Source organism: Cyprinus carpio, chromosome B8 (genome assembly GCF_018340385.1).
Source record: "Cyprinus carpio isolate SPL01 chromosome B8, ASM1834038v1, whole genome shotgun sequence".
NCBI lineage: Eukaryota > Metazoa > Chordata > Actinopteri > Cypriniformes > Cyprinidae > Cyprinus > Cyprinus carpio.
The window spans coordinates 1,317,004-1,331,872 of NC_056604.1; the positions used below are offsets into that span (position 1 = coordinate 1,317,004).

At 33.0% G+C, this 14,869-nt stretch overlaps 2 protein-coding genes across 2 annotated transcripts; both read left to right on the plus strand.

Annotated features, from left to right (window-relative positions):
• The first annotated feature begins 7,260 nt into the window (after window positions 1-7,260).
• Window positions 7,261-14,236, plus strand: LOC109107405. Its single transcript, XM_042730387.1, has 7 exons — window positions 7,261-7,586; window positions 7,754-7,761; window positions 8,736-8,842; window positions 12,854-12,974; window positions 13,048-13,135; window positions 13,914-13,977; window positions 14,097-14,236. Exons 1-7 carry the CDS (start codon window positions 7,350-7,352, stop codon window positions 14,234-14,236), a joined length of 765 nt encoding a protein of 254 aa, XP_042586321.1. The 5' UTR covers window positions 7,261-7,349.
• On the plus strand, window positions 10,362-13,315 carry LOC122138202 (C-C motif chemokine 28-like). Its single transcript, XM_042729200.1, has 3 exons — window positions 10,362-10,495; window positions 12,854-12,974; window positions 13,048-13,315. The coding sequence occupies exons 1-3, from the start codon at window positions 10,384-10,386 to the stop codon at window positions 13,139-13,141; spliced, it is 327 nt and encodes a 108-aa protein (XP_042585134.1). The 5' UTR covers window positions 10,362-10,383; the 3' UTR covers window positions 13,142-13,315.
• Window positions 14,237-14,869: the final 633 nt, after the last annotated feature.

Genomic DNA, 14,869 nt, shown 5'->3' on the forward strand with positions numbered 1-14,869 from the left:
AAGATCCACGAACTCGCACTGAAGTCCCGATCTGAATCAAATGATTCACGAACCCTCACCGAAGTCCTGATCTGAATCAAAAGATCCACGAACTCGCACTGAAGTCCCGATCTGAATCAAATGATCCATGAAGTACCTGCATTCCGAATCCTGAAGTTCCGATCTGAATCAAATGATTCCACGTACCCGCAATGAAGTTCCGATCTGATTCAAAAGATCCACGAACTCGCTCTGAAGTTCCGATCTGAATCAAAAGATCCACGAACTCGCACTGAGGTCCTGATCTGAAACAAATGATTCACTATACCCGCACTGAAGTTCCGATCTGAATCAAAAGATCCACGAACTCGCTCTGAAGTCCCGATCTGAATCAAATGATTCTCGATATACGCTCTGAAGTTCCGATCTGAATCAAAAGATCCACGAACTCGCACTGAAGTCCCGATCTGAATCAACTGATTCACGAACCCTCACCGAAGTCCTGATCTGAAACAAATGATTCACTATACTCGCACTGAAGTCCCGATCTGAATCAAATGATTATCGAACCCTCACCGAAGTCCTGATCTGAAACAAATGATTCACGAACCCTCACCGAAGTCCTGATCTGAAACAAATGATTCACTATACTCGCACTGAAGTTCCGATCTGAATCAACTGATTCACGAACCCTCACCGAAGTACTGATCTGAAACAAATGATTCACGAACACCTCCGATTCCCTTGATCTGAAACAAATGATTCACTATACTCGCACTGAAGTCCCGATCTGAATCAAATGATTATCGAACCCACACCGAAGTTCCGATCTGAAACAAATGATTCACGAACCCTCACCGAAGTCCCAATCTGAATCAAATGATTCACTATACCAGCACCGAATTCCGGATCTGAATCAAATGATTCGCAAACCCGGTTTGTCTGTTCCTCCTCTTTTTGTGTCTTAATTCAGCCAAGTTTACTCATCACTGTCAGTAATACTACTTGGTTAAGTCAATAGTTTTATGACATTACTTTAAAAAAGCATTTTGCCTTGGCAATTAGCCGTTTTATTACATTTAACATTTTGTTTTATTTTTAACAAATCTGAAACAAATCCTTCAGTCCTTCAGAACTAAATTTAAATTGTTATTTGCATGAAAAAAAGAGCACAGAATGTTTCATGGAAGAAAGAAAGATACGTGACATTTTCCCTTTACAACCTCTCTCTGAGATTCCTTTAAATAACCTGATGGTGAGTAATAAGAGGGTTCATCTCTGACTGCATTGTGTCTTGTGTGTGTCTGAGCTGACCTTGTAATGTTCTCTACCAAGAAAACACGCCTGCGACAATCTTATGTGTTTTGATATTGTTATTCATTGGTCCTTCAACATCTTTCCTTCAGGTTTGTACGGAAGCTGCCACAGAATAATAAATAGATAATGCTACTTTTTAGCTCACAATTCAGACTTTTTGTTGTTGCAGTTTTTGGTTTACATCCCATAGTTTGTATCTTTTTCTTGCATTTCTGAGAAAAAAAAGAGAATTATGAGTAAAAAAGTTGCAATTGCCTTATTTTATTTATTATAAAGTGGCAAAAAAAAGCTTTCATTGCTTCACTGTAAAAAAAAAAAAAATGGTTGAAAACGTAAAAATCCGAGGCAATTTGATGCTTTCAGATTTTTACGTTCTTGCAACTATTGTGTTAATAATTGTACTAAGTAACTACTTTTGTTTTGTCAGTTCGCCTGTTTTAGCTAATATATTTGTCAAGGCAACATCAATTCAGCATATTTTAACTTAGTAACACAAAATATTAATTTCTTTTATTAGCCATATATATATATATTTTTTGTTTTATATTATAGTAATATATTATGTGAAGTGTGCTGTGCTGTTTTGTATTTGTAAAGTCATCCTCCAAATCAAATCATAAGTCACCCCCTTCGTAATTGTTAACATTTTCATAACTAATTTAATTACTCATTTTTTTCTCAGTAACTGTAATTGATTACAATTACGTTTAATTTGTAATTAAATGATTTAATGCTACTCTCCAACACTGGCGACATCATAGTTACTTTGTCATGAAATTAGGCCTATACAAAAAAAATTATACATAACTATAGTTATGTAATTTACAGCATTTTTTGTGTAAGCCTAATTTCATGACTTACTGACATGCGGGAGACCATTTTCAGGATATTTGGCATATGATTAAAAGTGAATATTATAAAATAAAAGCATTTGCAAATAGTTCCACTTGATTACTGAAATTCTAGTTCTTAACTTCTCTGTAATAATGATTGCTGAATAATTAAGATTAAAGTTTTTAAAGTGTTTTCTTAAATTGGTCTATTCATAAAGTCGTGGCTTTAAATGTTGCATGCACTGCAAAAAATGATTTTCTTCCTCAGTATTTTTGTCTTGTTTTCTAGTTCAAATATCTAAACATCTATAACTCAAAACACTTGAGAAGCAAAATGAATGTGTGAAGTCTTATTTAGTTTATGCTTAATGCCTAAAACAAGAACTATCTGTGAGTGGGGAATGAAAACCTGATTTCTCTTTGAATGAGGGTGATTTTTTTCTGACCTCGTTGACAGATATTTGTTTGATTTTTGTTTTAATGGTAAATGGTTTTGCTGTCTTGTTTCAGTGAATGTTCTTTTTGAGTTCAGAATGTTTCAGTATGATTTATAGTACAATAGTGTCTGATCTTTATCTCTATGCATTCGAACAGAATGATGAGTTTGTGTAATTATCTTGTTCTTCTTGTTCTTTCAGGTCGGTTCTGCTCTTGTTCTCTGAAGGTTTACTCCTGGAGCGTGGCGTCATGTGTGGAGCGTGTTTGAGGCAGAAACACACGTCTGATCCTCAGAGACTGAAGATTAAATGCCTCCAAAACGACTGCAGGCCTCTTAGAGACTGAAGATTAATTTTCACTAGGAACTAGCATTAAGACTGAAAGAAACAATTTTCACAAACAAATTGCAGTACAATTTCGTGCACATGAATTTTTGAAGCATACACACTGAAATAGGTATTTTCTACAAAAATGTTTTCTATATTTGTTTTATGTGCAACTTCAAAACTCAATTTTTTTTTTTTTTTACATATTTTGTTTTTTATATACTACTGTTGTATAGATGTTTTTTTTGAGGTGGTGTTCATTTTTTTTTTTTTTTAGATACCGTCCTATAGATTGCAGCTCCAACCCCAATCAACACACATGGAACTTGCATAATCAATCAGGGCTACTTGATAATTACAGACAGGTGTGTTGGAGCAGGGTTGGAACTGAAGTCTCCAGGAGCAGGGTTGGAGATCCCTGTTTTAAGGGTTTTAAAAAAGAGGTTTCTCTTGCTCATCAAGGCTGCATTTATTTGATCAAAAATAAAGTAAAAATGTGAAATATTTTTAGAATTTAAACAGCTGTTTTCTATGTGAATATCTGTTAAAGTGTAATTTATTTCTGTGATGCCGCAGCTGTATTTTCAGCATCATTACTCCAGTCTTCAGTGTCACATGATCTTCAGAAATCATTCTAATATGCTGATTTGCTGCTCAAGAAAAATTTCTGATTATTATCAATGTTGGACACAGTTCATATTTTTGTGGAAACTGATACATTTTATTTTTCATGATTCACAGATGAATAGAAAGTTCAAAAGAACAGCATTTATTTGAAATAAAAACCTTTTGGCACATTATAAATGTCTTTACTGACACTTTTGAACAATTTAAAGCGTCCTTGATAAAAACACACTTTTTAAAAGGCAGTTGAACTGTTTTCAACACTGATAATAATCAGAAATGTTTCTTGAGCAGCAAATCATCATATTAGAATGATTTCTGAAGATCATGTGACACTGAAGACTGCAAGTAATGATGCTGAAAATACAGCTGCGCATCACAGAAATAAATTACAGTTTAACAGATATTCACATAGAAAACAGTTGTTTTAAATAGTAAAAACATTTCATTGTTTTACTTTATCATTAATCAAAGAAATGCATTCAGGGTGAGCATAAAAAATGCTCACTTTTGATCAATTACATGTATTCTTGATTAATAAATAAATGTATTAATTTCTTTTTTTTTAAATAATTGTTAAAATTATATATCTCAAATCATTTTCCATAGGAAGCTGTTGAATGTATATGCCGTTGTCTGGAGAAGTGAATGAAGGATCCTTGAGCTCGTAGTGTTCGGTGGAAATGAATGGCAGGAGACTGATGAAGCGGCACAAGGCTGAACTCTCTTTGTGTGTGTTTGAATAGCTCTGACCCTACTGTAACGCTAAACCCAAGTTTTCCACACACACTCCTGAAGGACACACACACACACACACACACACATACTGCAACCTCATCAGGCTCATTTGATCACATTAAGTCATTAACGTACAGATGCTCAACATAAATATCCAGCAGAAAACCAGTCCCGAGTCGAGTCAGAAGAGGATGCTGTCGTCATGGAAACCAGACCATAATAGACTAAATAATAAAGTTTAATGCCAGCCCACTGTCTTCTACAATCTAATGTATTCTGAGGGGTCAAAAAAATATGTTGATGCAAATATAAGAAAGGCCTAAAGTGAAATTGTACTTAATCTAGACGCACGGTGTTCTCAGGGAATGACGAACTTTGAAAGCAGCTCAACAACATTTCCATTTACTGAATGTGCAGCATTTCATTATGACCATTATTAATGCACTGCTTCTAAATAAGGTGAGTGAACTCTGTGCTGTCTGATTAGGCCTCGTTTGCGTCGGGACGCTGATGAGTTTATTATCACTCATATTCTCAGATTCACAGGCGTGATGTTCCTCAAGGCACGTCTGACTTCTCCAGCTGTTATTGGACGAAACTGTTCTTTTGTTGGCCTGCATGCGCATAAACAATATGGAAATGCTGGATTATATTAGTGTTTGTGAGCTCTGAATACTGAGCAGGCATTTCTGCTGTTTAGTCCTGCGTTCAGATGAATCTCATATCTGTTATTTCACAGCTTTGACCTTCCACTTGCTCACTTTACACATTAACCCCTTCAGTCCTGAGACAGACGCGCCATCAATCACTTACCATTTAGATTAGTTTTATTTATATGTGTAGAATTTGTTTTAATTCAATTTATAATATATAAAAAATTTATAAAAATATATTTTAAATATAGTTTTTATTAAATTAAATTTTAAAACACAAACTAACTAACACAAACTTATTAAAAAACTATAAAATTAATTATAAAATTAAATATATAGAAACTTAAACCATGAAAAGAAAATTAAGTGAAAAAAAAAAACTTATTAAAAAAATAAAGTAAAAAAAAATAATATATTTTATTTGATTTTCATATAGGTTAGCTTGATGTACTAAAATAACGAGAATTAATTGAAATAAAAATTAATAAAATGTAGAGGTTTTTTTTTTTTAAGTGAAAACTAATGAAAAAAATAAAACACACACACACACAACAAAATTACTAAACTTTTCACAAAAATGTAAAAATAAATCAGAAAATATAAAAATAAAAGCTTATAATAATAATAATAATATAATTTATAATGTATTGATATAAAATGTAAAATTTTAATTTATATAAAATAAATGTGTATTTTACATTTAAATTTTATTTATATAAAAAAAACTATATACAATTATTTTTTTTTTACATTTATTACACTTAATAAATGTGTTTTTATTTAACATTTTATTTTTACAATCAATGTATATATTTAAATATGACTTCTTCATAGCTGTTCACACCACGACCTTTGACCTTTACCCATATGTCACTGTGTTTGTCTATATTTAAATAAAAAAAGGACTGTCTTCTGTTTATAGGATGGATATGTAACTCATTTTGGAACATAAAGACTGAGAGTAATTATTGTATTCTAGTTCTGAGGTAATAATACACATTTAAGACTTACTTTGTGATTTAATAATTCATGCATCAGAGGGTTGATGTTGCTGAAACATGTTCTTTGAGGTGAAGGTGTGATTTATTCTGTCAGGATCAGTTCGTCAGATGATGATGCTGTTCAGCTGAATTTTATTAAACGTCCCTCTTCATAATTTCTCAAGCAGAAACATGATGTTCTGAACAGGGTTATTACAGTAACTGAAACTGAAATGAAAACCATTAAACGACTTCTTACATAAAAATAAAATAAACATGAACTGAAATCAAACAAAATAATATTATATAAAATGTTATATTAAAGAAAACACACTTCTCATTTTCATTTAGTTTAAGCTTTACATGCCTAAATTAACCTAAACTATACAGACATATTGAAAGAAGTAGATACTAAAAATGATATATATATATATATATATATATATATATATATATCAAAATATAAAAATTCATTACTATAAATAATGAAATCAAATAAAATGAATAAAAACTTAAGTGATTTTTTATTTCTGCTAGATTCCAAGGCAATATTTGTATTTTAATTTAGTGTAACTTGTGCTACTAGTACTGAAATAATTTAAAAACTATAGACAGACATATATCAATAATAACAACAAATAAAATAAAACAAATAAAAATTATTTAAAATGTCAAAATCAGACACCAAAATAAATATAACTTTAACTAAAATGAAGATAAAAATGCAAAATAATAAATAAAAAAAAATTATGTAAAACATTAAACCATTTAAAATTGTTTTCATTACCTGAAATAAAATAACTGTTAAGTGAAAAACTTTTGTTTAAGCTAGCTGTCAATGCAACATTTCTCATTGTCATTTAGTTTAAGTTGAAAGTAAAACTGAAGAAAAAAAAAAATATATTGTGACCCTGGACATCAAAACGGTGGTAATATGTGTGTGTATATATTATTTTCTATTTTTGTGTTGTTTTTTGTTAGGAGGACAATGAAAATCTGGAATCTTGAGGGTGCAAAAAAAATCTAAATATTGAGAAAATCATCTTTAAAGTTGTTCAAATGAAGATTCTTAGCAATGCATATTACTAATCAAAAATTAAGTTTTGATATATTTTACGGTAGGAACTTACAAAATATCTTCATGGAACATAATCTTTACTTAATAAAGCCCCTAATGATTTTTGGCATAAAAGAGAAATGTATAATTGGTGACCATACAATGTATTGGTTGTCTATTGCTACAAATATTACCCCAGAGACTTAAGACTGCTTCTGTGCCTGCAGGGACACGTATAGAAAATATTAAACAAAAAAATCATTAAAAAGAGAAAATGGAAGATGTCTAAAACTTATTATAGTAATGAGACTGGAGCAGCGGTGGATGAGGAGGAGCTCTTCTGGTGCTGATGCTGCAGCTCTATATAAGCGTCTGAGAGCAGCAGAGCATCAGTGTGTGTCGAGATGTCCGACTCTCTGCTGCCCGCGTGTGTTCTCTGTCTGCTGGCGCTCTCTGCGCTCTCATCCGCCTGCTACATCCAGAACTGCCCTCGAGGAGGCAAGAGATCCCAGCCAGAGCCCGTCAGACAGGTACAGACCAGCATCTTCATCATCAGCTTCATCAGTGATACTGTGGACATTAACTGCAGCTTTTTAAGTAGTTCGACAGAATTCAGAATGCCTTTCATTTCAAGTCCATCTGCTTAACATTCAGACTTTTTGCAGTGAAATGTTTTATTTAAATGAGTTGAAATATTCACATATTCAAAACTATAGCATGCACTATTAGCAGCAAAATATTTATCAATATTTCATGCATTACACTGTCTGTTGTAGTGTCATGTTTCACTGTTGTATTTACTATGTAGGTACTAAAGTAACTTTATTACTTAAAAAAATAAATAAACTGAAATAGAATAAATAATATAAATGATTTTTTTTTTTTAAATTTTATTTATTCTAGTTGCACAGGGAACATTTCTAATATATATTTAGTTTAACATGATGCATTAAAATAATTAAATTTTAAATAAAATTTATAAAAACTATATTACATGTAAAAAAATTAAATAATAAAAAACACAAATTAAAAACTAATTCTATATATATATATATTTGAGCTGTCAGTCGATTCAATTTTTTAATCTAATTAATTACATGATATTTCTATTAATTAATTATCGCAATTAATTGCATAATAAATTTGACTGTGAAAATACCCCAAAAAATATTATTTTAAGCTAGTTTTGTGTTAACTGAGAAATGTGTAAAGTATAAAGTAGAAATTTGTATTTTTGGATTTATTTGTTTTGTTTTTTGATTAAGCATAAAATTTATTAGACATAAAGATTTAGGCTACAATTGCCAAACATAAACTATGGAACGTAGATGATTTTAGAAACATCTCAGTATTTTTGTTCAGGCAGTGAAAGGCATTGTTAAAAGATAATTTGTTTGTTACCAACAGTCTTCAAAATAAAATAAAGTAAGCCATTCATTTTTTTTAGGTGAACTATCCTTTTAATGTTTTTTATTAATATTATTATTAATAATATATATATATATATAGATATATATATATATATATATTATATATATATATATATATATATATATATTTTTTTTTTTTTTTTTTTGTTTTTTTTTTTTTTTAATGATACTCTAAATAAGAAACTAAATCTGCCAGCAGGTGGCGGGTCTTTATGAGTCATTCATTCATTCATTCAATCGTTCGATTCATTCAGGATTCAAGTAAACGGCTTCTTTCGACCAACTGTGTTCTGAACAACATCTCGCTATGAAAGGTATGTTCTCTGTGAGCCTATCGTGCATTTTTCTCTGTTTTCGCAGAGAGCTGTCCCCCGCTTCGTGGATCCAGATTGCTCTGAAGACGTGGGAATCTCATCAGACTGAAGACGGCGTGGCTCTGAAGGGTGTTTCTGGAGAAATGCTGCTGCGTTTGCTCAATCTGGCCACTCGACAGACAAAGACCCTTCTGATCCCATCATTCACACACACACTCACTCACACACACACACACACACACACACACACACACACACACACACACACACACACACACACACACACTCACGCACACGACATGCTCAGTGCTGTGTAAATACTGTATGTAGTAAACGTACGTGAAAGTCAGTCTGTTGGGCTTGTTTGTTATTTCAAAGGCTTTGGTTTGAGTTTATTGCTCCAGAAGCCACATGACCCGTTTCTGCCTTTGTGTGATGATAATACAGAGATTTCTGAGAGTTATTACCCAATTAACATATTATCTCCAGCCCAAAGCAGCCTGTGGCCTTTCTGGTAGCTCCTGCAGATCAGGGTTTGAAACCCTTTTATTAAAGATGAATTAAAGCATACACGGTATGATTTAATCACTGTAAAACCTGGAAAACAAAGGCATTCAGATGATTTACCACAGATGTCAGAAAAACAGAGAAAGGAGTTGCATACAAAAGAAAAGGAAAGTGACAGAAGCACATGATAGAATTAAAGCCAAACACGTGCCACATGTTTCATTTTGACAAGATATTATTTTGGTCCGTTGCACACAACAATATCAATAATGAAAATAATAATGATGATAATAATATTAATAATAATAATGGTGCTGATTATAAATGTTACTACAATAATAATAATAATTTTAATAATAGTAATGATAAATAAAAAAATATAATTTTAAATTTTTAAAATATAATATTTTTATATTATATCATATTATATTATATATTGTTATAGTTCTTGTATATTAATTTAAAATAGGTGGAATATATATACATATATAATATTTTATTTTATTTTCAAATATTTTTAAATTATATATAATAATATAAAAACTGGTGTGAAAAACTGCATGTAAATTTCACAAATAATTCTTTTAATTATTGATAGTTAACATTTTTCAAGAGTCTTTGTTTATATTATATATATATATATATATATATATATATATAATATATATATATATATATAAATTCTGACTTTTTTCTCAGAATTGCAAGCAAAAAAAGTCAGAATTGTGAGAGAAAAAGTTCATTTTTTATTTTTATTTCATGGCAGAAATTAAATTCAGAAACTCAGTTAAACCATATATAATATATCAGTTCATTGATCCCTATAGAAGACTCACTCTTCTGTGGCAAAGCCATTTTTTGCGCTGCATATGATTTTCATATTCTAGTAAGTGGGAGTGGGATCTCTAGTTAGGTCGAGGATGAAACTCCTGTAACAATATCGTAAAACAGACAAGCTTGAACATCCAATGTAATTACAGAACACACACCAGTGGCACGCATCCGACTGTAAAGAACAGCACAAATCAACACACACCTGACATTCACCTGGATGAGGCGCTGCGGGGAATATTTCTGCTATAAAAGAGATTTCATAACCGATTCGTGAAAGTGTTTTTTTTTTTTTTTTTGGTGTAATTGCTGATGAGTCCAGGCAGGCAGGGCGGTGAGGGCGGAACGGGCTTTAAATGAGCTCTTCTCTATTCATTCACACTCAATGCTGTTCAACCATGGAGCTCAAAACAACGTCTGTGCTGCTGCTCATCTGCGTCACCATCATCATCCTCACCAGCACTGAAGGTCAGAATCAGCTAAATCTCACATGAGGATCATGTTTACCACTTTATGTTGTTGATGCAAATTGCAAAATGTAATATTGACTTTTATTTAAAATGTTTAGGTTAGTGCAATTTTGGGTTATGCATTTGCTGCTTTTACCTAAAGTCAGTCGCATTTATTTTTATAATGCTTCATACAATACAGATTCTGTTCTTCAATAGCTCTAAAAACACAAGTATTGTTATTCGGATCAATTCAGTTCAGATTACATCAATGCAATGTGCACATTTGGATTAAAGAGTGCGACCAGTGCTTAATTTGTAAATGTATAATTGTCGGATGCAAAAATTTTAATTAGCAATTAAAATGAAGTTTTCCCGGAACATTCCATGACGTCACTAAACGGTGATGCCACAATTATAAGAGAACATCGTTCCCAAGTTTTTGCATTAATATAACTAAGCAGAGCTTCAAACCCTGGGCCAAAAATATGTTGTTTTTTCATAAAAATAAAATTCAGTCATATAGACAAAAACATGCGAAAAATACCTGACTTAAATAAATAACTTTGCTTTATTTTACAAAATCACAAATGTTCTGTTGTTATTTTGAGTGTGCAAAAATAAAAGTAAACACTTTGTGCTTTCGAATTATGTCTTACTCTCATCTGTATGACCAAAAGTGTTGTATTTTATGTTTCAGCTGTTCTCAAACTTGACATCGCTCTCTTTTCATTATCAAAATACATACAGTCAACCAAAAATATAAAAGCTTGCACTGGTCAATTTAAATGGTCCGAGCTATAACTGGTCCACTATGTATGCCAAGCACATTTTTTTTGCTCATGTTAAGAGGATATTTCTGTCTACATACGAACGCGCGTGAAGTACAAAGCCTCTACATTATAAATAATAGTTTAATTCAAATATATTAGGATTTGTGTATTAGGATATATATCATTCTTTTTCTGTTCTGAATAGCGTTACATTTATATGATTTGTTTTGGAGTGAGCCATAGCCTACTGACGTATAGCTATGTTTATAGTGTTTATAATGTTTATACATTATAATATTTCACTTTATTTGGTGTTCTTGTAGGTTATTACACTGTCTTCAAACGTTATGCTACTTAAAAAACAATAAACAGTAAGCACCAGTCAATGAGAGCGAGTTTGAACTGAAGAAAGCGGACTGGTCACGGTACAAAATTTTTTTTTGAGGATCAATACATATAACCTCCAAATACATAAACCTGCGTTCACTCACACACACACACACACACACACACACACACACACACACACACACACACACACTCACACTGTCACGATCTAACGCCGGATCCTTAAAAACAATTACCGGAACGCAAAAATCCTAAAATCTGACTTTTTCCGGAACACGATCCGGCTCAAATTAAGCACTGCTTGCAACTTTTTATCTCAATTCTGAGGTGTTGTTTTTTCTCAAACTCAGAATTGCAAGCAAAGAAAAAAAAAATGGAACTGTGAATTAAAAAGTTACCTTTTTCTTACCTTTTTATTCATGGCAGAATAGAATATAAATAAAATAAAATAGAAGAAATAAAAAACATATTGCAAACTCAGTCATAACTGCAAGAGATAAACTTTTTTTCTCATAATTCTGTTTATATCCTGCAAATGTGCATTAAAAATTCCAGCAGTCCTGCTGAGTTTATATCTCATAACTTATATAATAAATAATTTATATTAAAGTTTATAAAAAAATAAATAAATAAAGGAAATTGCAACTTTTGACTCACAATTACAACTGTTTTTCCTCAAAACTATGAGAAAATAAATCAGAATTTTTTGAAACAAATTTTTTTTTTTTTTTTTTGCATGCCAGAAACAAGTTTTCCATGTGTTCCAGTCATTTTGACTCCGAGAGGATTTTTGATTGATGGTACGCTTCATTGATTTGAGCTCATGCTCCTCAGTTTTTGAGCATAATCTCAACTCAATCATTTTTAGAAAGCATAAAGAGAGATTTAGTAGCATAGAAGAAATTTTTAAAGGGCCAGTCATTTTTAACCAGAAATGACAGATTAGCACAAAGTAAAGCTCATGCATTCCCTGGAATTGGAACCCATTCTACAGCAGTATGATCCTGTCAGTCATGTGTTTGATTGCCAGAGACCCACATACCTATAAAGCAGCTTGAATAGATGGTGAGTCAATGTGGACAGTAGAGACATTGTCATGACACGCACCGCTCTGCTTTATGGGAACATCAAGCATGCCCTCTATATAAATGAAGACTTGTCTGTCTCTGTCCTTCTTTCCATCCTACATGAAGTGTGTGCTTTTGTTAGGAGGAGATTTAACATTCATTCAATGGCAAATGTTGCTTTTGTTCCAGTGGATGCCATTGCCAGTTGTTGTCTGAGAGTTTCAAAGCACATCCGTCGGGACGATCTCCGTTTGGTCTCCAAATATGAGATCCAGCATAAATCTGGTGTCTGTGAAATCGATGCAGTGGTGTGAGTGTTTAACACACAAACATACACAAATCAGTCCTGTGCTCCTGCATTAACTGTGTTTACTGCTCTACAGATTACACATCAAAAAGAAATGGATCTGTGCTGATCTCAGAGTCTTGAAGCGCTTGAAGAAACTCAAGAAGAATAACAAACCCAAACGGGCTTAAGCGAAGAATAAACATCATCATCTGTCTTATAATGCATGAATCTATCTGCAGTTTCAGTACTTGTTGGATTGCATGTTTTAAAAGTCCTTTTTAACATTTTTTTTTTTTACTACAATATACTGTATATATTTTTTGTATGCTCTGCTTTTTAATACAATAAAATGCCTTTTTCCAGTTTTGGCTCTATGTTGGTTGATTTTTCACATGAACCCAAACAAATAAAATGTATGATGTAAAAGAAGTAATATGAATTAGCAAATGCTTTAAATAAATGTTTTTGTTTTGTTTTTATTTTGATTAGAGCATTAGATGTTTATATTCTGAACACATTTTCAGATACTATATTCAAGTCTTATTTTCACACACTGGTCTGCTTTGGCCAGAGATTTAGAGCGAGACACCAGGGGCCCGTTTCAATAAGGAGGTTCAACCAACTCTGAGATAAAACTTGAACTCTGAGTTGACTTACTCTGAGTTTTCGGGTTCAGAGCAGCTGAATTGTGTAAGTTCAGTCAACTCTGAGAAGGTTGACTCTGAGTTTAGCGCGTGCACCACGACTATGAAAAGCCATGATGATCAATGGAGCTCCAATATTATGATTCACCATGGCAAACAGCTCCCGCCAAAAAGACGTCTGCATACTTCAGACTCAATACAAGTTTTAATTCTTATCACTGCTATAATATCACAAGTGAAAACTGGGCAGAATGGTAGGTTATTGAACTTATAGGCTATTCATTTTCATGGTATCTCTTGATAATAATTTTATGAGACGGGCGGGGTGTCCTGCGGGGCCCGGGGCCGATGCGCGGCTCCAGGTGTCTGCTGCGACTCTGGTGAGCAAAACATCCCATCATGTGACATTACACACAAACTACATCTCCTTTAACGCTCAAGTTCTGAACATCTCGCTATGAAAAGTATTTGTGCCTAATGCATTTTCTCTGTTTTCCAGAGAGCTGTGTTCTGGATCCAGATTGCTCTGAAGACGTGGAATCTCATCAGACTGAAGACGGCGTTGCTCTGAAGGGTGTTTCTGGAGAAATGCTGCTGCGTTTGCTCAATCTGGCCACTCGGAGACAAAGACCCTTCTGACCCCAATCATCCCATCATGCATTCACACACTCACACACACACACACACACACACACACACACACACACACACACACACACACACACACACACACACACACACACACACACACACACACGTGTTGCTCAGTGCTGTGTAAATACTGTATGTAGTAAACGTACGTGAAAGTCAGTCTGTTGGGCTTGTTTGTTATTTCAAAGGCTTTGGTTTGAGTTTATTGCTCCAGAAGCCACATGACCCGTTTCTGCCTTTGTGTGATGATAATACAGAGATTTCTGAGAGTTATTACTCAACTAACATATAATCTCCAGCCCAAAGCAGCCTGTGGCCTTTCTGGTAGCTCCTCCAGATCCTCCAACTGTATTTCTGAGTCTGACAGATCCTGCAGATCAGGTTTGAAACCCTTTTATTAAAGATGAATTAAGCATACATGGTATTTAGCTTCATGCTTTAATCCAGTGGTTCTCAGACTTTTTTGGTCACGCCCCTTTAAACCTATAAAAAAAAAAAAAAAAAAACCGGGGTCTGTGCGACTTAATTTATGTCTCTTCTCTTCCCTTTCACAATCCGGTCCACATCCCATTCTAAGTTGCGTCCTTTGGCTGTTTACTGAGTTATCTTATTCTGCTGATG